Source organism: Zalophus californianus, chromosome 15 (genome assembly GCF_009762305.2).
Source record: "Zalophus californianus isolate mZalCal1 chromosome 15, mZalCal1.pri.v2, whole genome shotgun sequence".
Taxonomy (NCBI): domain Eukaryota; kingdom Metazoa; phylum Chordata; class Mammalia; order Carnivora; family Otariidae; genus Zalophus; species Zalophus californianus.
The window spans coordinates 55,216,906-55,242,925 of record NC_045609.1 but is presented as its reverse complement, the minus strand read 5'-3'; the positions used below and the strand labels follow the sequence as shown (position 1 = coordinate 55,242,925).

General features: G+C 36.4%; 1 protein-coding gene across 1 annotated transcript in view; it reads right to left on the bottom strand.

Moving 5' to 3' along the window:
- Positions 1-1,936: 1,936 nt before the first annotated feature.
- HELLS (helicase, lymphoid specific) overlaps positions 1,937-26,020 on the bottom strand; it is a 38,006-nt gene continuing 13,922 nt past the window's right edge. The window contains exons 7-22 of the mRNA XM_027597018.2: positions 24,567-24,608; positions 21,067-21,291; positions 20,542-20,724; positions 19,748-19,891; positions 17,309-17,505; positions 17,017-17,113; positions 16,559-16,720; positions 15,131-15,270; positions 14,906-15,044; positions 14,203-14,286; positions 14,002-14,121; positions 11,891-12,007; positions 11,431-11,590; positions 8,827-8,923; positions 8,670-8,746; positions 1,937-2,889 (exon numbers count right to left, since the gene is read on the bottom strand). Coding sequence (XP_027452819.1) covers positions 2,795-2,889; positions 8,670-8,746; positions 8,827-8,923; positions 11,431-11,590; positions 11,891-12,007; positions 14,002-14,121; positions 14,203-14,286; positions 14,906-15,044; positions 15,131-15,270; positions 16,559-16,720; positions 17,017-17,113; positions 17,309-17,505; positions 19,748-19,891; positions 20,542-20,724; positions 21,067-21,291; positions 24,567-24,608 — 2,079 coding nt within the window. The 3' untranslated portion in view covers positions 1,937-2,794. The remainder of the gene's footprint in view (positions 2,890-8,669; positions 8,747-8,826; positions 8,924-11,430; positions 11,591-11,890; positions 12,008-14,001; positions 14,122-14,202; positions 14,287-14,905; positions 15,045-15,130; positions 15,271-16,558; positions 16,721-17,016; positions 17,114-17,308; positions 17,506-19,747; positions 19,892-20,541; positions 20,725-21,066; positions 21,292-24,566; positions 24,609-26,020) is intronic.

Here is a 26,020-nt window from a genome sequence, read left to right as displayed (position 1 = left end):
AGGGGGGAGGGTCAGAGGGAGAAGCAGACTCCCTGCCGAGCAGGAAGCCCGATACGGGACTCGATCCTGGGACTCCAGGATCATGACCTGAGCCAAAGGCAGTCGCTTAACCAACTGAGCCACCCAGGCACCCCATATATAAATAAATCTTTAAGAAATGTTCGTGTACCACTTTCACTACACCTCTCAACACATTAGGAACTGTCTAGTGATATGGAAGACTCAATGAACAAAAAAACCTAATAAAGTCTTTTTCATGACAAATTTGACCAACTGAAGGAATTCAAGTACTGTGTTGAGAATACTCTTTTATATAAAGACAGAAGCAGGGAGTATTTGCTTCAGTATCAGAGAATTAGAATATCTGTTCCCTTCTGCCCCTTACTAAAATCAACTAAAAGAACGTAAGAGGATGAGAGAGGTATTAAACTCCCAGAAGAAAAGAGATGGCACCACAAGTTTTGGAAGCTGAAACTTAAATTCATGGGTTCTAACAGTCTCAACGGGCTGGAGCATGAATTCTTAAGCTCACACTTGGGAAGTTTGAGTGACTCATCAGGCAACCAAGTAAGAATGTCAAGTAGTCAGCCAGATGTGAGTTCAGGAGAGATTCTGGCTAGAGATACAACTTTGAGTCATCTATATAAAGCAAGGAGGTAAGACCATCAAGGGAGCCCCAAGACTTGCTTGGGACATTCTAATGTCTAGGGGTCAAAGACATAAGAAAGAAATAGCTAAGGGGACTAAGAACCAGAGAAGTAGGAAGGAAAACCAGGTGATGTGTTTGCTAGAAAGTAGCAAACTAAAGAAATTGCTTAGTGAGGGGCACCTGGGTGGCTCAGTCGTTAAGCGTCTGCCTTTGGCTCAGGTCATGATCCCAGGGTCCTGGGATCGAGCCCCGCATCGGGCTCCCTGCTCAGCGGAAGCCTGTTTCTCCCTCTCCCACTCCCCCTGCTTGTGTTCCCTCTCTCGCTGTGTCTCTGTCAAATAAAGGAATAAAATCTTAAAAAAAAAATTGCTAGTGGAGGTTATACAACACTAGGAAATGTTGCTTAAAGATCATACAAACTGAGGTGACAGATCTCAGTTAAGAAATGTTCCAATGGAAAGACAGGGATGACTGGAACAGATTCAGAAAAAAATGGAAGAGAACAACAACAAAAAAGGTGAATACAGACAACTTTCCAAGGAGTTTTCCACAAGAGAAAGAAAACGGGGTACTTCTGTTGGCTCTAGCTGGCTCTAGCTAGGACAATATATCCATAGTAACGGGAAAGGAGGCCACATGGGCACAGATGCTGGGAGGTTTATAGATGCCATCCTGGCAACTTTTTCAAGTTCTTTTCTGATTCTATTTTCTCATTGCCAACAGGGAGCAAGGTGAGAGGGAGGAGTTACTACAGATGTGAAACCATGATATAGTCACTGGAGAACATAATAGAACAGACTAGGGAAACTTAGTAGGACTACTAAGCAACCAAGTTACAGGGATGTTTTGTCAGCACGACTGGCTGGTGAACATTCCCACTTAAGAAAAAACACACCTCTCTGTAGTCTTTTCATCAGACTGAATATTCTCTCAAAATGGTTTTTCTTCTGAATCCTAGCTCAATTACCCTATGGCAGAGATAATCTACATTGAATATAACATTTTCCCAAGAGATAAACAACCTACAGAAATGGTTCAGGGAGCATTCAGGAACTCTCTTCCTCACAGTATGATATACATATAGGGCCCAAATTATTCCTATTTTGGCGTTTATATGTTCCTCCATCATTTACTATGAATTTTATTTTATTTTAAAAAATTTTTTATTTCTTTGACAGAGAGACACAGCGAGAGAGAGGGAACACAAGCAGGGGGAGTGGGAGAGGGAGAATCAGGCTTCCCGCTGAGCAGAGAGCCGGATGTGGGGCTCTATGCCAAGACCCTGGGATCATGAGCCAAGCCAAAGGCAGATGCTTAACGACTGAGCCACCCAGGAGCCCCTGAATTTTATATTACTTACATTCCTACATCCTGTTTTCCTCTCTCAGTACTATTTACCCCTCCTACTATACATTTGCAGGGTCTCTTCTTTCTTTTTCTACCCTTGTTTTGCATGATATACTACCACTTCCAATTTCTGGTCTTTTGTCAAGACCCTACAGTTTTCAAAAGTCTGCTCTGCATTAACCAATGTCCAGTTGAAATCTTTATATGATATACGTGTAGAATACTAACAAATAAAATCAAGTCAACATAATGTTGAATTACAATGCCAGTCAAGACTTTTGTTATTTCACCTGAGCCATTATTTTTCTGAAAAAATAATTTGATGAGATCATCTTATAACAAACATTTATTTGGTAAACTATTTTATAGAAATAGACCTTAAAATCAAACAATTTCTTATTTAAACAAGAGAAAGCATAATCCTAATCTTTCCCCCATCAAAGCCTACTCCATAACTGAAGTACCCCAAACCCATGAACTGTACTGCTAAAAGGGGGGAAAAAGACATTAAACTTCCACAGGAAGACTGTATAAATCTGGCAGTGGTTAAGTACACATCAGCCTGTACCCAAGAATATTACCGAGCCTGAAAAATTAACGGAAAATCTAAACTTACTATGAATACTTCTTTGTTCTTATAAGGCTCAGAAAATTATCATATATTAATTATGCAATGGTACAAGTTTCATTATGTAAACTGATAGAATCAAAAAAGTGGATAATCTGAATTTTAAAACCAATACAGGTAAATCACTAGACATAAACAAGAACTTTTAAAAGACAGTCTTTAGCTCCACTTTAAAACACGCATTCAGGACTGGAATCCTCTGAATTTTCTAGTATCTTGAAAATCCCCATCTTCTCTTTAATCGGTCCTGAGGCACTCATTTGATCTAAGAGAAAAATATATAAACAAATGTTTATTTTTAAAAAAATTATACAAACCTAAAAAGGAATCTTAAAAGAGATGTCCAATATGTTGTTATAGAGTCATCTGTCCAAAGCTTAAAAACCCACAGAAATGTGGGACACTTTATTCCTTAATCAATATTCAACATAGCAAAAGTGAGAAAGTAAAGTATACTCCTCTTATTACAATGAAACCGGCCTCTAAGAAACAGACAAGTATCAGTTTGCTAATCAAAATCACTTCTGCTGAATTGAAGATATACAGGTATAGAGCACCAATTTGAAATTACACTCTGAGATGTTAAAAAAAAAAAAAAGCCCAATCATGGTTAGTTTAAAAGCTGGGAAGCAAGATACCATGAAGATTTATCTTCATACACACCCCTCACCACTAATATGTGGTCTTTTACATTTTTGTCAATGATAGCTATGGAATGAAATCTCTACTGGTTTTGAATGGCATTACTCCAATTTCTTTGGATGTTGAAGCATCTCTGTTAACTGGCCACTTTTTTACTGGTAACTACCTGCTCAAGTTGTCCATTTTTCTTGCTGACTTTTTAGTTATGTGTATGTAATAAACTTCCTGTTATGTGTTGCACATATTTCTGTGGTTTGTCTCTAATCTCTGTTCACGGTATCATCTGTTTTTATACAAGTCTTTAATGTAATAAAATCTATCGATTTATTCATTTAATTTTGTACCTTAAGAATTCTTTTCCTGTTCTAAAAATCATACGTATATATTCCTATGTTTAAAAAGTTTTGCTTTTAATATTTAGGTTTTGCCAATTAATCTATCTAGAATTTGTTACTGAGTATATGAGGTCTCCCAGCTGTTGGTTAGAAATGTCCCAGCATCATGTATTTGAATAACAAGAACTACCCCTCTCTAGTTTGAATTGCCATTTCTGTCATTTACTGATTTTCCACAAAAGTTTTGTTGGCTTTCTGAATTTGCCAAACCACTGGTTCATTTATCTTATCATATGCTAATTCTAGTCTTGATTATTGTGACCTTTAAATTGTGTCTTAATATGCGGTATGGAATATTTTGTTTTTCTTGAAAATTGTCTTGGCTCTTGGCCCTTTATTCTTCCATATAAATTTTTTAAAACTGCCTGTCATAGTCATATTGGAGTTTTAATTAGAAAGTCATATAAGAGGGGCGCCTGGGTAGCTCAGTCATTAAGTGTCTGCCTTTGGCCCGGGTCATGGTCCCAGGGTCCTGGGATCAAGCCCCACATCGGGCTCCCTGCTCAGCGAGAAGCCTGCTTCTCCCTCTCCCACTCCCCCTGCTTGTGTTCCCTCTCTCACTGTCTCTCTGTCAAATGAATAAAATCTTAAAAAAAAAAAAAAAAGGTAATATAAGAAATATAGGTTAAGTTGGGGAATAACATATTTTAACATGTACATATTACACATGACATCCATGACTACAGTTAAATATGTACATTTATTCAGTCCTTCTATGTTTCATAATTTTGCCCATAATGGCCTTAAAGAAACTGTTACATTTAATCCTAGGCATGTTAGTTTTGTAGCTATTGGAAGCATCTTATTTTCAAAATAATTATTGCTGATACACATACTATTAATTAATAGCAACCTTCTTTAATTCTAGTCTAAAAACTTCTAATATCCTTAACTTTCTGTGGAGATGATTATATCACCTGCAAAAATTATACTAAAACTAAGTAGTACTCCCCTAAACCTACTTTTATTATTTTACAGCATTAGGACTTCCTTGTAAATTATGCAATGTTGTGTACCGTACAGTGGGAGTGAGACCTGTTATCCTTGAATGCTCTTGATTTTAGTAATTTACTGGATGGATGCATTTTACCAGATTAACAACATTCTTCTCCCTGTCTAGTTAAAGAAGTATGAGGTGATTATGACATTATCTCAAGTGGGTTTTCAGTACCTAGTTCTCCTTTATTCAGTTAATGCAAATATTTTCAGATATTACATTATCCTTGCGTACTTTCTATACAACTGATTTTTTTTAAGACTTTTATTTTTTTAAGTAATCTCTACACCTAATGTGGGGCTTGAACCTTCAACCCCAAGATCAAGAGCTGCATACTCCAGACTGAACCAGCTGGGCACCCCTATATAACGGATTTTTATTTAATAATATATTTAAGATTTGGCCATAGGGCTTTATCTTTCTCATTTTTGTGAACTATTTGAAAACTAAAATAAACATGCAAATAACCCAGAATATGGGTGCCTGGGTTGCTCAGTCAGTTGGGAATCTGCCTTCAGCTCAGGTCATGATCCCAGGGTCCTGGGATGGAGCCCCACATCGGGCTCCCTGCTCTGTGGGGGAGCCTGCTTCTTCCTCTGCTTGTGCTTTCTTTGTCAAAAAAGTAAGTAAAATCTTAAAAAAAAAAAGAACCCAGAATAGCTAAAACTTATTTTGAAAAAGAACAAAATTGGATTCGCTCCTCACAATTTCAAAACTGACCACAAAACTGTTAATAACCAAGACAGTGTGAAAGTGGCACAGGATTGACAAACAGATAAGGGGGCCAGAATTGAGAGTACAGAAATAAACTATTACATTTATGATCAACTGACTTTCAATTAACGTTGCCAAGGCAATTCAATAGGGAAAGAATAATCTTTTCAACAAATGGTGCTAGGACAATAGCATAACAATATGCACAAAAGAATTTAGACCTTTACCTCATACTCTACAGAAAAATTAACTCAAATGCAAGAACTAAAACTGTAACTCTTCAAAGAAAACACCATGACCTTCATTAGGCAAAGATTACTTAGACATGACACCAAAATCATGAGAGGTAACAAAAAAAGATAAACTGCACTTCATCAAAATTAAAAATTTCTGACCTTCAAAAGACACTAATTAACAAAAGTACAAGAAAGGGGGTGCCTGGCTGGATCAGAAGGTAGAGTATGTGACTTTTTTTTTTTTTAAGATTTTTATTTATTTGAGAGAGAAAGAGCATGAGAGGGAAGAGGGTCAGAGGGAGAAGCAGACCCCCTGCCGAGCAGGGAGCCCGATGCGGGACTCAATCCCGGGACTCCAGAATCATGACCTGAGCCAAAGGCAGTCGATTAACCAACTGAGCCACCCAGGCGTCCGAGTATGTGACTTTTGATCTCAGGGTCATGAGTTCAAGCCCCACACTGGGCGTATAGTTAAAAAAGAAAAAAAAAAAGAAAAGAAAAAAGAACATGCAAACTAAGCCACAGACTATGAGGAAATATTTGCAGAACATGTATCAGATAAAGGACTTATATCTCAAATATATAAAGACTTCTCTCAACTCAATGATAACAAGACAAAGAGCACAATTTTATTTTTTTAAAGATTTATTATTTATTTTGAGAGAGTGAGAATGAGAGAGAGAGAGTACATGAGAGAGGGGAGGGTCAGAGGGAGAAGCAGACTCCCTGCTGAGCAGGGAGCCCGATGCAGGACTCGATCCCGGGACTGCAGGATCATGACCTGAGCCGAAGGCAGTCGCTTAACCAACTGAGCCACTCCGGCGCCCAAAGAGCACAATTTTAAAAAGAGGTATTTGAAACGAAATTAAAGACATCATGAAATTAAATCCAGTGATGTGCTCGTTAATGTTTAACAACTGGCTCCCCTGATGCCCTGCCCCACCAAAAGGCCCTGATTTGTAGTTTTTCCCTATCTCCATGGTATTAAATATCCCTACCATCAATACCAAGGTACCGACATAACAGTATTGAAGTAGGGCTGGGAAAAGATATGCAGCAGTACAGCATTATACAGTATTCCCACGATACAGACACAATACACACAGTCAAGAGCACAGATACTAGTAGTATACCAATAATATAACTAGGAAATGATGAATTTTAAATATTCATTATATTTGTTTTCAAGATAATTTATAGTTGCCATTGTAGACATCCATTCATTATTCTAAAGACTGATAGGGCGCCTGGGTGGCTCAGTTGGTTAAGCGACTGCCTTCGGCTCAGGTCGTGATCCTGGAGTCCCGGGATCGAGTCCCACATTAGACTCCCTGCTCAGCGGGGAGTCTGCTTCTCCCTCTGACCCTCCCCCCTCTCATTCTCTCTCTCAGGTAAATAAATAAAATCTTAAAAAAAAAAAATAAAGACTGATAAATAGGGGTGCCTGGGTGGCTCAGTTGTTAAGTATCTGCCTTTGGCTCAGGTCATGGTCCCAGGGTCCTGGGATCGAGCCCTGCATCGGGCTCCCTGCTCCGCGGGAAGCCTGCTTCTCCCTCTCCCGCTCCCCCTGCTTGTGTTCCCTCTCTTGCTGTGTCTCTCTGTCAAATAAATAAATAAAATCTTAAAAAAAAAAAAAAAAAGACTGAGCAATTTATCCTGCTTCACCTGTACAGACAGTATCCTGTAAAGAATAACCAAAGAATTGATAGGGAAAAGTTCTTAATAAACTAATTCTAGCTAATAAGGGAATAACCAGACAAGAAAATCACCATTTTGCAATCCTTAAGGAAATAATGGTTCTAAACAATCATCATCAATGGATACTAAAACCATAAAGTCAAATAGAAGGACAGAAAACTTTGTAAGATCAGCCTGAATCAGCTGACCAATCTTAGCTCACTAAAAATAAACTCAGATATATGAGCTTCCTGGTAGGATTTAAACTCTGACAACAGCTCTTTTGTCTTGGCTGCTGACACACCATCCAGACTAAGGAAGACATGGAAATGTCAGGATCATGTGAACCACGACCACACTGGCAAACACCAGAAGCATCCAGGAACCACGGTGATCAACTTCAACAACCATCTACCCAGATTACTTTGGGAAAAGTTGGTATGGCGCATTACCGCTGAAAGAGGAATCAGAGCTTTTGCACATCTGCCAACCTTAATAAAGGTTGGACCTTGGTTAGTAAGCACACACTGGTAAATGCTGCCAACAACAAGATTGGAGCTGATCCTATCATTGATGAAATGCAATCAGACTACAAAATTCTGGGAAGGGTAAAGCTCCCAAAGCAGCCTGCCATCAGAGAAGGCCAAATTCTTTAACAGAACAGCTGAGAAGATTAATGGTGTGTTGGGGTGGGGGGGCTGGAAGGTGGGAGCTGTGTTCTGGTAGCTTGAAGCCACATGGAAGGAGCCTCATTAAATGCTAACAAGTGCTTTTCTCAAAGAGAGAATGAACAAAAGTAATTCTAAGAAATGGAACCTGGATCTAACTAAGCCTGTACAGCTATGTACATAGCTATTTACACTTTTCAGAAAATAAGTGGAATGAGGAACAAATCAAAGGACAACACAAAAGGGGTAGAAAATAATAATAATTAGCTAATACCAGAATGTAGGTCATTGCATAGGGCAAATAATCCAGTTTTTGTCAATCACTTGGAAAAACAAAAGTGAGGAGGATGTTACAGAAGAAAAGAGACAAAGCCAACAATGAAATTTGGAACCCATTCTAACTGTAAAGATTTGAGACCACTGGAGAAATCTCGGTATGGCCTAGCTAGATGGTATCAAAGTTTTAGTGCCAATTTTCTTAAATGATATAATGTAATGACATAGTGACTATGTTTAAAGACACGTTCTTCTCAGTAAAAGGGGTAAAATCTCCTGATTTTAAGATTCTGACAAAAGAGAATCACAATGAAAAAAGACTGGTTAAATGTTGTGGACTAGTGGCTGAATGAATTACATATAGGGGTAAGTATTACTATTCTCTCTTTTTACAAGTCTGTTTCAGTTTCCGTTAAAGGAAGTAAAAGCAGGATACTTGCCAATAAGATCACTTCGATCTAACAACAACTCCAGATCTTTATCACTAATGACCTTCTCTCTTGATCCTTTTACTTCCCTATAAGAAAACAAAATATTCAAGTCGATATGAGAAATAAAAACTGTGAATTACATTTTTCTAAAATTAAAAAGCCTTACCTTTCATAATCTCTAGATTTTAATAATTCCATTAATTCCTTAGGGTCTAAGAAGTTCTTAGATTGATTTAATCCAGACTGACCACCTTTGAAATGATCTAGAAAAAATTTTCAAGAAATTCAAAACACTGAAAATTCCTTTTAAAACCAAAATATACTACATTACAAACCAATCAGAATGGCTTACATTAAAAAGAACAGGCAAAGTCAAGTGTTGATAAGGAAGAAAAGCAACCCCAACTCTCCTACTTCACTGGTAGAAGTGTAAAATGGTATGTCCACTTGGGGAAAAGGTTAGCAGTGTCCTAGAGGTAAATATACACCCACGGAAAGACCAAGAACAAAGACATACGTCCTTTGTTTGCACTTGAACAAGAGCAGCTTATTCATAAAAACCAAAATCTGGAAAACAATTTTAAAGTCAACCAACTAAAGAATGGATACATAAACTATTAACTTCTAATACACACAACATAAACGAATCTCAAAATATTATGCTGAACAAAAGTAGCTACATATAAACAAATGAATCCATATATGAAGTTAAAGGAAAAAGGAGTCTGTGTCAGAAATTGGAACAGTGGTGCCTTCTACTGAGGAACAAGGGAACATGGAAAATGGTGCACAAGGAAATGCTTTTGGATGAAGGACAGGTTTGTTACCTTGCTCCGGAGGATAGTTACAGGAGTGTATACATTTGTCAAAATTCATCAACCTGTACATTTAAGATCTGGGTATTTTACTGTATGCATATTACCTCAATAAAACACTGTCGGTATTTTAAAAATTCCTTTCAAATTGTTCTTTGATATTAATTTTTCAAAATACTGAAAACAGACTTGGGAAAATAAAACTAGACATACATTTTACTAAATTTAAATTATATTCAACAAAGAAAATACATTTCATCATTCAAATTCCTAAAGCAGCACAGGTGAAAATTTTTTAATTTGCACAAAATCTTATTAGAAAAGTTCTTTTTATATAATTAAAAAAAAAAGAAAAAGTTTTTTCCTCTAGCATAAATTCCAACTACAGTCTGAATGTTCAATCAAGTCAAATTACAGATTTCTAAAACCTAACCCATATTTCCCTCAAAATCAGATACACTGGAGAAAGTATTTTCAAGTAGAGAGCAGGCAGAAAAGGAGCATAAAACAAATTGATACTTGGGGCACCTGGGTGGCTCAGTCGTTAAGCATCTGCTTTCGGCTCAGTTCATGATCCCAGGGTCCTGGGATCGAGCCCCGCATTGGGCTCCCTGCTCAGCGGGAAGCCTGCTTCTCCCTCTCCCACTCCCCCTGCTTGTGTTCCCTCTCTCGCTGTCAAATAAATAAAATCTTAAAAAAAAAAATTGATAGTGATTTTCAACCTTATCATATTCCCCTTTCTCTAGGCTTCAAAACTTACACGTTTTCAACTTTTGTTAAGGCAGCCACGAAGCCAATTTACCCAAATAGAATTTTATTTTGAACAAACAGAAGTAGAACTTCTCCAAAAAATCTTAGGGAACAAAATATAAAACCCCAATGTCTCACTTACTTTACTTCCCTTACCTCTCAGAATCTCTTCCAGTTTAAAAAACAGTGTGTGCTTGGGTGGCTCAGCCGGTTAAGCATCCCACTCTTGATTTCAGCTCAGGTCATGAGATTGAGCCCCACACTGGGCTCCATGCTGGGTGTGGAGCCTGTTCTCTCTCCCTCTCCCTCTGACCCCACAACCCTCTCTCCCTCCCTTAAAAAACAAAAACACACTGTATTTTAAAAATACTAGGTTTGAAATGATGAAAAGGACGTTCTGTAGAGCCAAATATTTTTTGAAATAATGAGTTTAAGTAAACAGATTTTTTTTTTAGTAGTGCTACTTCAACATTATCTTTATTATTCTAATACTTAATATACTGGACTAGTAAGAAGCGGCTTGAAGTTTTCTTAAAGCCTTTTGGCAGTCAACCTCTTATCAAGAATAAGCATTGGGCGCCTGGGTGGCTCAGTTGGTTAAGCGACTGCCTTCGGCTCAGGTCATGATCCTGGAGTCCCGGGATCGAGTCCCACATCGGGCTCCCTGCTCAGCAGGGAGTCTGCTTCTCCCTCTGACTCTCCTCCCTTTCATGCTCTCTGTCTCTCATTCTCTCTCTCTCAAATAAATAAAATCTTTAAAAAGAAAAAAAAAAGAATATGCATTAACATCATGACAAATCCCCATGACAGAGTTGAGGATATGACACTTTGAAAGTGTCCTGGAGAGTTTTCTTTGCCCCTCTGCTCCTCATCTAGACAATAATGTTTTCCTTTGTTGTCACACCAACCTCTAGTTTAGGTCTTTACAACTGCAAATTCTCCACTGCCTATTTTTTTAAGTAGACTTCATGCCCAACATGTAGCCAAACATGGGGCTTGACCTCACAACCCTGAGATCAAGACCTGAGCTGAGATCTAGAATCAGACACTCACCCAACTGACCCACTTAGGCACCCCTCCCCACTGCCTATTTAAATCCTACACCAGTTAAGTTGTACCAATTTCTTTTATAAGAAAATAACAGTAATGAAATCTCACAGTAAATGACAAATGAAAAAAGAAAAGTACTAAAAAGTATTATTTACTTTTGTGGATGATCAACTTTTCCAGTTTTCTTTTAGCAGCTGCTCTTTCCACAATTTTCTGATCGATAGTATTTGCTGTTACAAGACGATATACAACAACTGGCTTTGTCTGACCAATTCTATGACATCTATCCTGGGCCTGAAGATCAGACTGGGGATTCTTAAAGTTAAAAGAAAAATAACATTTAACAGTTTAACGTTAAAGTTATTTAAACACCTACTGAAGTTAAATGCATGATCCAATCAGAATCTTTTAAAGTGTCTCAACTCATTTTAGATATCTAGAATGGTTTCAATGATAAAACATGTTCAAGATTTTACACACAGGGCACTTTTAATGATTTTTGTCTTAAGATGGGGTATCTTTTCTAAATAGATAAATAAAACTGCAATGCATACAGTGAAAAATCAAAAATTCAGAGTGGAAATATAACAGCATATTGCTACACTTCCAACTTACCCAATCACTATCATAAATGATAACTGTATCTGCTGCAGTCAAATTAATGCCCAGGCCACCAGCTCGTGTACTTACTAAGAAGATAAACACATCTGGATCTGTGTTGAAGCTGTGCATCTAAAAGCAAAAAAAAAAAAGGGTAAACTCAAGGAATTAAGAAACTGTTACTGCCTAGAATGTGGATATGATGTTGCATGTGGACCAACCATCTTATAACCACGTGTTTATAGCAAAGGAGTAGGGAGGGCAATGCCAAAGGATATAAGTCAGCATTCTTGAAACTAGATATGAATTCTTCAGTATCTACAGGACTTTCGACGTGGAGTAAATAAATACTGAAAACCCCAAAAGTTGTGAAAGTTGAAAAAGCCCAATTTGCTGAAAAGAGAAAGTTATCAAAGTCTCCCCTGCCCCGAAATAAAAATCATTCAGCATTACGTACTGCCCAAGTTAAGAGAGTAAACCTGGTCTTCAGAGGGGCTTGAGACCGGGTAGCTCAGGCCAGTCACATAGATACATCATGCCTATGTGACTAACCCTCAGTGAAAACCATGGACAGGAAGACTCAGATGAGTTTCCCTGGCTTACTTGACATGTGCAGTTACAAACTGCTGCTGGGAGAATTAAGTGCTCTCTGTGTGACCCCACTGAAAATACACACCTAGTTTCTCCTAGACTTCACCCTATGTGACTTTTCTTTTTGCTGATTTTCATCTGTATCCTTTCACTGTGATAAATCATAGCTATGAGATTTGAAATAAAGAGAACTAACTTTAGCCAAAAGAACTGAGGAGGGAAATTGTTTTTAATTATAGCAATAAAAAGGTGTATCCACAGGAGACCGAATCAATCATTTAGGTCTAGAAAGCAATTATGTTAACATATAAAACATCTGCTTATATTAACTTCATTTGTTTTCCAAGCCCCTCTTTTATTAAGGATATTTTTGTTGGGGCGCCTGGGTGGATCAGTCAGTTAAGTATCTGCCTCAGCTCAGGTCATGATCCCAGAGTCCCAGGATGGAGCCCCGCATCAGGCTCCCTGCTCTGCAGGAGCCTGCTTCTTCCCCACCCCTCTGCTGCTCCCCCTGCTTTGTGCTCTCTCTTTCTCAAATAAATAGAACCTAAAAAAAAAAAAAAAAAAAGGGTATTTTTGGGAGCGCCTGGGTGACTCAGTCGTTAAACGTCTGCCTTTGGCTCAGGTCATGGTCCCAGGGTCCTGGGATCAAGTCCCACATCAGACTCCCTGCTCCACAGGAAGTCTGTTTCTCCCTCTCCCACTCCCCCTGCTTGTGTTTCCTCTCTCGCTGTGTCTCTCTGTCAAATAAATAAATAAAATCTTTAAAAAAAAAAGGTATTTTTGTTAAAAAAGAAAACTCACACATCACAAGGGAAGTTTAAGGAAGAATATCTAATATTATTTAAAAAAAAAAAAAGTCTAGACCATCCTCTCTTAAAAAATAGTGACCAAAACAACAACAAAAACCCCAAGTGGTTTCCCAGTGGATGGGGTAGGTAGGAAAACTGGGTTGCCTGAGAGCGGGCATGAGAGAACTTGCTGAGCTACTGGTAAGTTTGCATTCATCGAAACTCAGAAAATGTATGCTTGACTTTATTCACTTCAGGATATGTAAAATTTACCCAAAAAGACAAAATATGCTGAAATAATAGAAAGGAATTATTATCTATAATTTATTTTGAAATGCCCCCCAAAAGATAAAATGTTAAATGGATACAGAAACGGACTGATTTTATATCACAAACATGTGACAAAAAGGAATAGTATAAGCTTAACGGCAGGTTTTCAGATTTATAGGTGTTCCTGTAAAATTCTTTCAATTGCTCAGATTTTAAATTTTCAGTGAAATGTTGGGGTAGAGGGAAGAGCAAAAATCAGGAGAAAAAGAAGTCTTGTTATCTCAATATTCTTACAGTGGTAGTGAAGTCAAGTTGGACCAGAAAACATACATAATTTAAGAAACATTAAGACTTCTTAATACTAAATAATGCTTATGCTTTTCATCTTGCTACAAGGTTTTTAGTCTATCAATTTGTGGGTCTACTCTGAATATTACTTTAGAAATCAAGATAGTTACAATCAAGTAGTCTTACATTTTTTTCTCTCTCTGAATAAGACATGGATCCATCAAGCCTGCTAAAGTTGAAATTTCTAAAGTGGCAATAATCCATCAAAATGTCCAACATTCTTGTCATTTGTGAAAAAAGCAGCACCTGAAATTTAAATATATCTTAGTATCTATACCAATTAATAGGAAGTAATTAAATAACCCAAATTCCAGTCAAAAGTACCACCTTGTGACCTCTGGCTTTTAGTTCTGGCAGCATTCGATCCAAAATTAAGAATTTCCCAGAATTTGTTACCAATTCTTCATCAATCTTAAAAGCAGGCAAAGAACAGAAAAAATAGTCTTAATAATTACCAATAATCTTGTTTTTGTCAAAATAAAATCTATGTAAATAGTTCATTTTCAATGACAAGTCCCCATAAAACTTTAAATTAAAAAAAATTGACCTCATCATTTGATCTTTTTAAATCAGAAGATAGTTTTTTCTCAAGGAAAGACATACTGTGGAATTTTAAAATGGGGGCACCTGAGTGGCTCAGTCGGCGAAGTGCCCCACTCTTGATTTTAGCTCAGGTCATGATCTCAAGCCCCACATAGGGCTCCACACTGAGCATGGAGCTTGCTTAAGATTCTCTCCCCCCTGCCCCTCCCCCACATTGAGTGCACACAGGCTCTCTCTCAAAAAATAAATGAAACGAACGACTTCACAAAAACAAAAATTAATTTAAGTCCAACCTTGAACTATCCTCCCCACTCCTCTCCCAAAGGCTTTATAATAAGAGAACTTTAAGCTTAAACTTACTGCACAGATGTTGAAGTTTATTCTTTTTTTTTCCCAAGATTTATTTATTGGGGGGGCAGGAGAGAGGAGGGAGGGAGGGAGGGATAGTTACAGAAATCAAAACAGTACATTATTAAATGGTATTCACCTTAAACTCTTGTGTGACCGGGTCTATAGGGTACTCAATCAAATATGGATGATTACAGCACTTACGAAGGAGCATCATTATATTCTGCAGCTTCAGATTAACCTCAGATTCTATAGGGATATTTGTTTCCACAACAGCTCTATCAAAAACATATAATCCATGAATGTGAGAAATACAAAAAGTATCACGGTTTAAAAGATACTTAAATTTATTTTAAACTCACACCTTTCTCTGTCTACTTCTGGCTGCATTTGACTGATCAATTTTTCCAGTTCATTAGGGAAATCATCTATTTTGCTGTAATTTATTGACTTTCTAGTTCGCCGCCTTGGTCGTCCAGTGGGACTTAGCTCGACGGTTTCTTTCTAAAAGTGAACAATTAAAAAGAAATATGTTTAAGAAGCTATACCTTTAAATTCTAAATACATAAAGTGGATTGTAATATTTTTATGTGCAAATGTTTTAAGATATAAAGAAGAAACTAATTTTGGGGGCGCCTGGGTGGCTCAGTTGGTTAAGCGACTGCCTTCAGCTCAGGTCATGAACCCGGGGTCCCGGGATCGAGTCCCACATCGGGCTCCCTGCTCAGCAGGGAGTCTGCTTCTCCCTCTGACCCTCCTCTCTCTCATGCTGTCTCTCATTCTCTCTCTCAAATAAATAAATAAAATCTTTAAAAAAAAAAACAACACTAATTTTGTCTTTCATCAAGTTTAGGGATTTCCAAAGGCACAAAACGAAGGATCCATAAACTTTGGCCAAGTGCAAATGAGGTCATAAAGTCTGTTTTAATGCTTATGACAATATTATAGAATTAGAGTAAATGCCTCCATATCTCAGTGGAAAAAATTAAGGATGGATAGAACTATTTTGAACTTATATAAAAGAATTTAATAACTTAAGGTTAAATTAAGGGGCTCCACATATCTGCATTAGAGACTATTTCTTTGGATTGGTATAACACTGCAATTAAACTCCTCAAAATAAGCAACGATTATAAATTTCTAATAGCTAAAAAGCCAGATCCGCTCTTTAATTATAATAAAAATTGTGGAACAGTCTAATGGTTGCACAAAACAGAAATGTATAGAACCATGTTTTGAACAATAGATACATGACATACAATAAAAAATCTGGACATTTAAACAAAATTTAAGGGTCTCCTAATCTTTAGTTTTAAGATAATCACATTCCAAAGAAGATATTTCTTTCAAATAAGGTATTCTATTACATTTTTTGGAGATCAATAACCTCCTATAAAGGGACTGTGTGTGTGGGGGGGGTGGGATTGGTCTAGCTGGGAAACTCTGGTATATAGTGTGTGCTTATTCAAATGTATTTCCAAGTCCATCCCCACACAGCATGATTTGGGTTAATCTGGGACAGGAATAAAAAATTTTCACAAACATTCCAGATAACTATAAAGCAATTAATGCATGAGCCATCTCCAGATAACTATAAAGCAATTAATGCATGAGCCATCACCTGATTTTAGTAGGATCACAGAATTACTACGAGACTTTTACTGCCTTCTACTCGTTAGAAATTCACCCTCTACAAGTCCTAAAAAGAGGTGATAAGCTCTAAGATTGAAATTAACCATGAAATTTCCAACATCAACTGTCATTTACAGTTTATGTCAAATCCACACTCTACCTCACTGCATCCAAACATGTTTGCAATTGTACGGTTCACAATGGCTGTATAAAAGATCTCTTGTTTCTTTGAAAGCGGTGCATAAACAACTACTTCTCGTTTAGGAGGAACTTCAAGAGCAACATCAGATTTTAGTCTTCTCAGTAAGAAAGGTGTTAGAATCTAAAATTTAAACATGAGTAAATGTATGTGAATATTAAGCATTCGTATGCTTTCAGGCAATACTCTCTCCACACATCTCTTTATCCCTTCTTTCTCTTTTTTCCTTTATAAATACTATCAAGTCTTAAAAAATGAAGACCCCCCCACCCCCTCAGATTTAACTTATTCCCTTGTTCTTCCCCCACCCCAGAGGTCACTTTTTCAAAATCTACTACAAAGGGTTGAACAGGTAATCTATTGGGTTCCTTTTTTATTCTAGGAGTCCACAGTAAACAGAATTAAGACAAAGTCACAACCTGGTGCAGCATATGCAATACATTCTGTTCTCTTTCTTTAGCAATTATATCTTCAGCAGTTTCAGAAAGACTAGTGATATCAAACCAAGATTCAAAGCTGTAAGAGAAAAAAATGATTACAAGTTAACGTATTACATAAATCAATTATATTAACATATATATATCATGAAGGACTTGCCAAAAAGCTATCATTTTAATCCAACTACCTAGAAGAAAGAAATTAATTTTAACTAAGAGCACAGATTTGAGGTTAGAAAAATATAAAAAATAGTTAAATAACTGGCTTACCTACCTTTTCAAGTCATCAAATACATCTGGCAACAAAAAGTTTAGCAATGACCAAAGTTCTGATAAATTGTTTTGCAAGGGAGTACCAGTCAAAAGAAGTTTGTTATCTGCATTGAATCGTTTTAACTCCCTGATTAGACGGCATTTCATGTTCTTAATCCTGTGTCCTTCATCTACTATTAAGTATTTCCAATAGCAGTGCTAGAAAAGGAATTTAGGGAAAAACTTTAAAATGATAATCTCACAATTTTTTTAAAAAACAATTCAAAAATAAAACTTGTTTATCAGGGATGGATGTTCAATTTTATCAAATGGCATTTCTGTACCTACTGAAATGGTCATGTTTTCCTCTGATCTACTAAAAGGATAAATTTCCTAAAACTGATGTATACTTGTGTTCCTAAAATAGACTTCCCTTGGCTATGAACTAATAAAGTCCACCTGCTATTATATATTTAAATATTTTCTATTCACATTCTTTAGTCTGGGGGCACCTGGGCGGTGCAATCGGTTGAGTGTCCTACTTGATTCTGGCTCAGGTGAGATCGAGCCCCACAGTGGGCTCTGCACTCAGCGTGGAGTTTGCTTGAGATTCTTTCCTTCTTCCTCTACCTCTCCCACTTGTGCTCTCTCTCATTCTCTCTAAAAATAAATCTTAAAAAAAAAACAAAAAATCTGTGGTTTCCCTGTGTAATGCTTTGTCAGGTTTTGATTAGTGTTATACTAGATTCCTAAAAAAGAACTAAAGCTTTTATTAGTTCCACATGCTCTGAAACATTAAATACTAGAATTTTCATTCTTGAGGCCTACATCTGAAATGGACACTCTTTTTAATCTGATGGTGTTCTCAGTTTCTTTCATAATTACTGATTTGTTTAGACTTTGCCTTTCTTCTGGAGCCAGTTTTAGTAATTTCTATCTTCACAGAAAGCCACTCATTTACTTTCAGTAAGTTGTCATAAAAAATATTTTCTCATTTTCCAGAACTTTGTTAAAAAAAAAAAGCAAAAACAACAAAAAATCTTACTCTCATTTTTATGATCTGTGCTTTCTCTTTTATCTTAATCAGGCAAGCTTAAAGTTCATCTATTTTATTGTTTAAAAATACAGACATACGGTATATTTCTGGGAAATATAAATACCAACCTGGCAAGTGTAGGTATCCTTGGAGAACAGGATTGGCAAATTGGGGGGAAGAGTATGAAATGGGGCATTTTTTGCATTTCACTTTAATACATTCATAGCAGAATAAAAAAATTTTTAACATAATATTATGACTTTTTTTTTTTAAAGAAAAACAACTTCAGACTTCTTTTGCTGGTAATACCAGATAACCTAAGTAACCTCTCACTGTAAGACATCTACCATAAAAAAGCCAAACAAATATACATGAATATGTAAAAGCAAAGAGAAAACTCGATGCAACAGAAATGAGAGTTCTGAAAAATGATCTGGTAAGTTAACTGATACTTCTGCTGCCACTCAGCAATAGGGGCCCTGCACCCCCAAAGGGAAGATCCTTAAAATAATATGCTAAGTTCAGAGAAAGGGAAAATTACAAAAATTCTAGCCACTGGCAAATGGAATTGACAATAAAGCTTATCTGTTCCAATATGGGCAGGGTAGGGAGGTCAAAATGATTAGAAAGGTCTTCATGTTATATTATTTAGTAGAAAACTGAAGTTTCAAGACACGATGTATAAATTATATCTGTATGCTAACAAAAATACTTAATATAGCAGCAGCATTCTCAGAATTACAACTGCTTTGAAGTCTGTATGCTTTTTTCTACAAGGAGTGTATATTACTCTTACTGTGAAGAAGTAACATAACTGCAATTCATATTCCAAATTTCCACCAGCGCACAAGTAAAACTTGATATACCAGACAGAGAAAGGAAAACAAAGTTGTAAAGAACTATATGTGAAATAGGTGGAGCAGTGAGAGAGAAGTGCAAATACCAAAAAATGAACTGAGAGAGGCAATGAGCAAAGGTTAACTTTCCAACTGTATTATAACTTGGGCACTAATAAATAAGTAGCTACGACATACACAAAAAACAGATATGCCATATATCCATAAGACAGTCTAAAAATAACTTGTTCATATATTCTTAATTAAAATTAAATGGATAAGTTCTATTTACTTAAACCACATGTCAGACATATCTGTAACATATTCAGATTAGGTTTATGTCTAGCTGAATTTAACACACTAAAATGATATTTTGGCTATAGGTCAAGATGCTACTGCTTTAATTTTCTTGTTAGAGACTACACCTTCTCCATCTGTTAATTTAAACCTTTGGTTTCTAAAAGAATCTGTAGAACACAATCTACTGCTTTCATCAGGAAAAAAATTAAACAAATGCTAACGGATGATGAGAAAGTGCTATGAACTAAGAAAAATGTGGTTTATGGATTACAATGGAGACCAATCTTACCTGTAATGCATTTCGGTCTCTCATGGCTATTTCAAATGAAGTAATTACTACAGGATGAATCTGCAGTGTCCCTTTTCGCTTGTGAATATTCTTTACCAATTTTCGACGTTCCTGCTGGGTCCCGTGATATAACATAGTAGGAATCTAAAAGATTTTATATTGATTTATAACAAACTTTAGAACAAAATGCAAATATCAACAATTTGGAAAATATAAAATTAATCATTTAGGAGAAAAAAATAATTTAATCCTAGCTCTATTTTTCAATAGCAAAATGAGTTAATCACCTCTAATAAATTACTACTATAAGAGAATAAGCCATAAAAACAAATCAAGTATAAGGCAAGGATATGGCTAAGATGACACATATATATGGAAGAAAAACACCATAGTAAGAGAAATAATTTCTGCCTAGGTCAGTCTTAGGTGAATGAAATTATCCAATGCACTGAAAATCATCCAGGGGTATTTTTGGCAAATACCTGAGATTACTAATACTTATTCTTCCATATACACTTAACATGGATTTTGCTAACATTTGAAAAATAACTCAAGAAGTAGGGGTGCCTTGCTGGCTCAGTCAGAGGAGCACACAACTCTTGATCTTGGGGCCATGAGGTCAAGCCCCATACTGGGTGTAGAGATTACTTAAATAAACTTAGAACACACCCTCAAGGTGTAGTGTTTCCATAGTACAGAAATCCATACAATTACAGTAACAATTCTACAATTCAGGCAACAAAACAATAAAATATTAGAAATGATAACATCCAACAAAAGGAAACATATCTTACATCTGGTGTAAATCTCTGGAATTCAGCCATCCAGTTAGGAAGTGTAGACAAAGGGCCACAGACGAGAAAAGGTCCAGGTACTCCTCTCTGAATCATCAATGCAATTGTAGCAATGCACTGAACTGTCTTTCCCAATCCCATTTCATCTGCTAAAATGCCATTAATTCCATTTTCCCAAAGCATCTGGACAAAATAATATACACTGTATTTAAATTCTGATATAAACACCTATTGGATTAGCAAGCTTATTTCTTTTTTACCCAGAGACGATAATTATGGTAAGACTGACATATTCATGGTTGTAACATTTGTGGGAAGTTGGTTATCAAAGCCATATAAGTGTTGGCAGTCTTGAATAAAATACCAAAAATTAGTCTAGATAAATAAATATGAAAATAAGTACTTACACACAAAGTTTCACATTTAATAATGAACTTGGAAGGAACAGCTCAAGTTTACAGCACATTAATAGGTTATTATATAGATATGAACCAGTATCTTGTATTAAAATTGAGAATTCATTACCCTGAGCCATTCCATGCCTTCCACTTGGTACCATCGCATCACTCCTCCTGTGAAGTGTTTTGGTTGTTGAAAGGGTACTGGCTGTCCATTACATTTCCGAACTGGGTCAAAAAAGAATTTAGTATTCTGCCTAACCGTTTGAGACAATCTATCTTTAATTATACTATTTGAATCTTTGTTTTTCTGAAGGTCTTCTACACAGAGATTAGAAGAGGAGCTTTCATTCTGTAAAGAAAAAAGCTTAATTAGAACTTTGATATATAATGTTGCTATCCTCTATTTATCAGAAAATGTAATCAAAATTTACCCAGTCCTATAATCATTAAGTATAGAGAAATAAAACCATTTGTTGAATAAAACCTTAGAGATAGTTACCCTCATTCTCCCACAAATGCAAAGCCATTGAAAAAAAATTCTAAAAATAACTTACAGATTACAGGCATACACTACTGAAATGTCCTTTACAATTGTACCTCCCATCCAAACTTTTAAAATGAGCTACTCAAGAATTTATTAAACTATTTTCTTAATAATTTCTTTCACCCAAATCAAAGATAATGAGTAACGTCTATAAAAAAAATAGAAATAAAAAAATTTCCTTTCAAGGAAAAAGAAACATTTACTTCCATCTAAATATTACTTTTGTTGAAGGAAAAGAGGCAAAGTAAATAAAGTTTAAGAACTCCGTACATCACACTTAAGAGTATCAACTTATGGGCACCTGGGTGGCTCAGTTGGTTAAGCGACTGCCTTCGGCTCAGGTCATGATCCTGGAGTCCCGGGATCGAGTCCCACATTGGACTCCCTGCTCAGCAGGGAGTCTGCTTCTCCCTCTGACCCTCCCCCCTCTCATGCGCTCTCTCTCTCTCATTCTCTCAAATAAATAAAATCTTTAAAAAAAAAAAAAAAGAGTATCAACTTAACTCTGTTGACACTCATTACCAACTTATAACCAATGACAAGATTTTACTGGTTAGTGATGTCCACAACTCTGTTTTTAAGAATGTGAAAATGAGGGTGCCTGGGTGGCTCAGTTGGTTAAGCAACTGCCTTCGGCTCAGGTCATGATCCTGGAGTCCCGGGATCGAGTCCTGCATCGGGCTCCCTGCTCAGCAGGGAGTCTGCTTCTCCCTCTGACCTTCTTCCCTCTCATGCTCTCTCTCTACCATTCTCTCTCTCTCTCAATAAATAAATAAAAATCTTTAAAAAAACAAAACAAAACCTTAAAAAAAAAAGAATGTGAAAATGAGGATTGAGTCAATTCAGATGGAAAAGTCTTATAAATGAGAAGTCATAAATAATGCCACAACTAGATATTCAACTGGAAAATTACAAACCCCGAGTTTCACCATTCCATACATAAAATTTGTGACGAACATCACAAATATCATAAAGTAAAACCAGAACTGTAAAGCTTTTAGAAGAAAACAGAGTATCTTGATAACCTCATGATAGGCAAAAATTTCTTAAACAACACAAAAACGCACTAACCACCAAAGGGGGGAAAAAAGCGATGAACTGATGAGCTACTATAAAACTTACAAGTTCTCCTTACTAAAAGATACCATTAAGAAAATGAGTAGGCAAGCCACAAACCGAAAGAAAATACAGTACATAAATCTGACAAAGAACCTGTACATTATATAAAGAACTCATATATCAACAATAAAAGGGCAAGTAACCCAATAAATGGGTAAAAGATGTAAACAGAAACTTTATAAAAGAAAATATACAGCCATTAAGAACATGAAAATATACTTTACATCATCAGTAATTAAAGAAAATGCAAAACCCACACAAGATCATTTCACATTCAGTAAAATGGCTAAAATTAAAAAGACTAACATGAAATGCTGGTAGTATCAACAGAAATTTTTATACATAGCTGGTGAGATTAAAATAGTGTGTTCACTTCAGGAAAAGAATATTCTTATAAAGTTAAACATACATTTACAGGATGACTCAGCAATTCCATTCCTAGGTATATATCAAAGAACATGAAAACATGTCCACACAGACTTGTACAAAAATTATCATGGTGGTCTTATTCATAAGTCACAAACTGGAAACAAGTCAAATGCCCATCCAGAGAATGGATAAAGAAATTATAATATTCATTCAATGGAATTCTACTCAGCAATTAAAAAAAAACAACTAGTAATAAACTCAACAATATAAATGAGTACCAACTATGTTGAGTAAAAAGTTAACAGGAAATAAAAGATAAAAGACTACATATTTAGATTTTATTTGTATGAACTAGCCTGTGATAAAGGTTAAAAAATTGGGCAAAACTATCTGTGATAGAAGTCAAAAAGCCGTTGCCTCTAGGTTTGGCGGTGGCGGAAATGACTGGCAAGGGATACAAGGGATCCTTCTACCATATGAAAAGATTCTAGATCTTGATTTGGGTGGTAGTTACACAAATGTATACATTTATCAAAATTCATCAGAATTAACACAAGCATAGCACACATTTACTTACTGCATATTATAAAATGGTCAAAATTCCATAGTAAAACATGGGAAATTAGACTGAAGCTTTATCTTTAAAAATGCAACTAAAGGGGTACCTGGGTAACTCAGTAGGTTAAGCAGCTGCCTTCAGCTCAGGTCATGATCCCAGAGTCCCAGCTAGGAAGGAATGCCTGCGCCTCGTCCCCGCCCCCTCCAACACTAACTCAGTGGGGAGCCTGCTTCCCAGTCTGTCCCTCTCCCCCCTGCTCATGGGAGCTCTCTCAAATAAAAAAGATCTTTAAAAAAATTTTAAATAAATATGCAACTATATATTGTAAAAAAAATGCTTAATCTTATTTATATTTAACATTGTTGAGTTATAATTATATCATAAACCAATCCTTATACTGAACAAATAAAAATCAATGCATTTATATAAGATGTAAATTTTGGCCAAAATTATGATGGGCAAACAGAATTATCTCCCATTTTATAATCATGTCATCAATTTTCCCAAAAGCCTATTAATCTTTGCTAGGTAAGTTAATTTCTATATCCCTTGGTGAACATTTTCATGTTATAACTGTTTCTGCTTCTCTAAGAAATCTTGTACTTGAAGGGACATAGATAGTGAATACTCAGGTAACAAGGAATCTCTCCACATAAAATGGGGCTGGGGTGAGAAGCCTTCCCAAACAGATCCAAAGACAATATTTAATGTCAGAAACAAGATTAAGGCATCTCTCAGAGCTTCCACAAGCTGTGGAATATATACACGTGGAATGCACATGGTTACAGGCACTTGCATTACTGCTAAACTCCCAAGGACCCATAAACTAGCATTTACACATTAAGGAACATGCAATAGAACACCCTAAGTTGATATATAAGGAAGAAGCATGATAGGATAAGAAGTGAATTTTTTTTTAAGGTTAAGAAATAGAATAACTGGTGAGAAAAAAAATGTACACTGGGGATTAAAGGAACTAATGATCAGGTAAACAGATACGGATCCTACATTTAATCTCTCATAAATCTCTTACCTCAATCTCCTTTTTATTTTTTTTAGCCACGGACAAAATTTCCTAGAACATTGAGAAAACAGAAATAAAGTCACAATGTATGTCATTCATTCTTTCATTTATTCAACAAGCATTTATTCTAACTTCATGCCAGGAAAATGGGGATAAGGCTCTCAAGGTAATTAAAATACAGGGCTCAAACTGGTGGACCTCAGGCAAAATTAAGGTTACAGTGTCTTATAAGACTCTGCATTAGTTAGCAACACTTAAAAATTGGGGTATTTCCTCCTAAATTTTCCAGGGTTTTTTTGTTTGTTTGTTTGTTTTTAATTAAAGATTTTATTTATTTATTTGACAGAGAGAGATACAGAGAGAGAGGGAACACAAGCAGGGGAAGCGGGAGAGGGAGAAGCAGGCTTCCCGCTGAGCAGGCAGCCCGATGTAGGGCTCGATCCCAGGACCCTGGGATCATGACCTGAGCCGAAGGCAGACGCTTAACGACTGAGCCACCCAGGCGCCCCTTGGTTTGTTTTTTAAACCAAAGCTTATCTGAAGAGACTTAAGTCCAAATTCACACATGACAATAATTCTCTAGAACAGGGACTGGCAAATATAGACTGTAGACCAACTCCAGCTGGCAACCTGTTTCTGTAAATAAAGTTTAACTAGAACAAAGTTGAGCATATTTGCTTAGTTTATGACTGCTCTCAGGCTACAATGGCCAACCAAGTTCAGTGTTGAGTAGTTGCCCACTAAACTATTCAAAGCCAAAAACTATCTGACCCTTTACAGAAAAGGTTTTCTAAACCCTCCTCTAGAGTCTAAGTTGTGGCTACTCCTGGTATTTAAGGATTCGCTTCCAAATGTATTATAGTCCCAACTCTAGCCTACTTCAGGCTTCTCTGGATAGATATTTGATTTTGCAATCTTGAGCAAGAGGCAAAGACAAATATATTAAAAATACAGAATAGAAGTGTTCTGATTCTTAAGTACCTACTAGATACTAAGGGTATGAAGACAAGCAATACCAAATGCTACTTGATGAGTTATAATAGTATTATATCAAATTATCTGAAAAAGTTATCATCAGGGCATAATCATTAAAGATAAAGTTAGGGTATGTTTCAAGCAGAGAATAGCATGTGCAGAGAACAAAGAGGATAAAATGGTAGATACATTCAAGAAACTTCGAATGTATCTTAAATTTAAGATACAAAGAATGATAGGACACATCAGTTAAGAGGCTGAGAAAAACATATACATGCTTACATGTGTTGTCATATGTGTATGTAAAGTATTATATAAGTATAGATATTCATACCCTAAGGCTGAAGGGATATAGGAAACTGACAGCAGAGTTGTCTTTTAAAATAAGTAAAAATAGGGGCGCCTGGGTGGCTCAGATGGTTAAGCGTCTGCCTTCGGCTCAGGTCATGATCCCAGAGTCCTGGGATCGAGCCCCACATCGGGCTCCT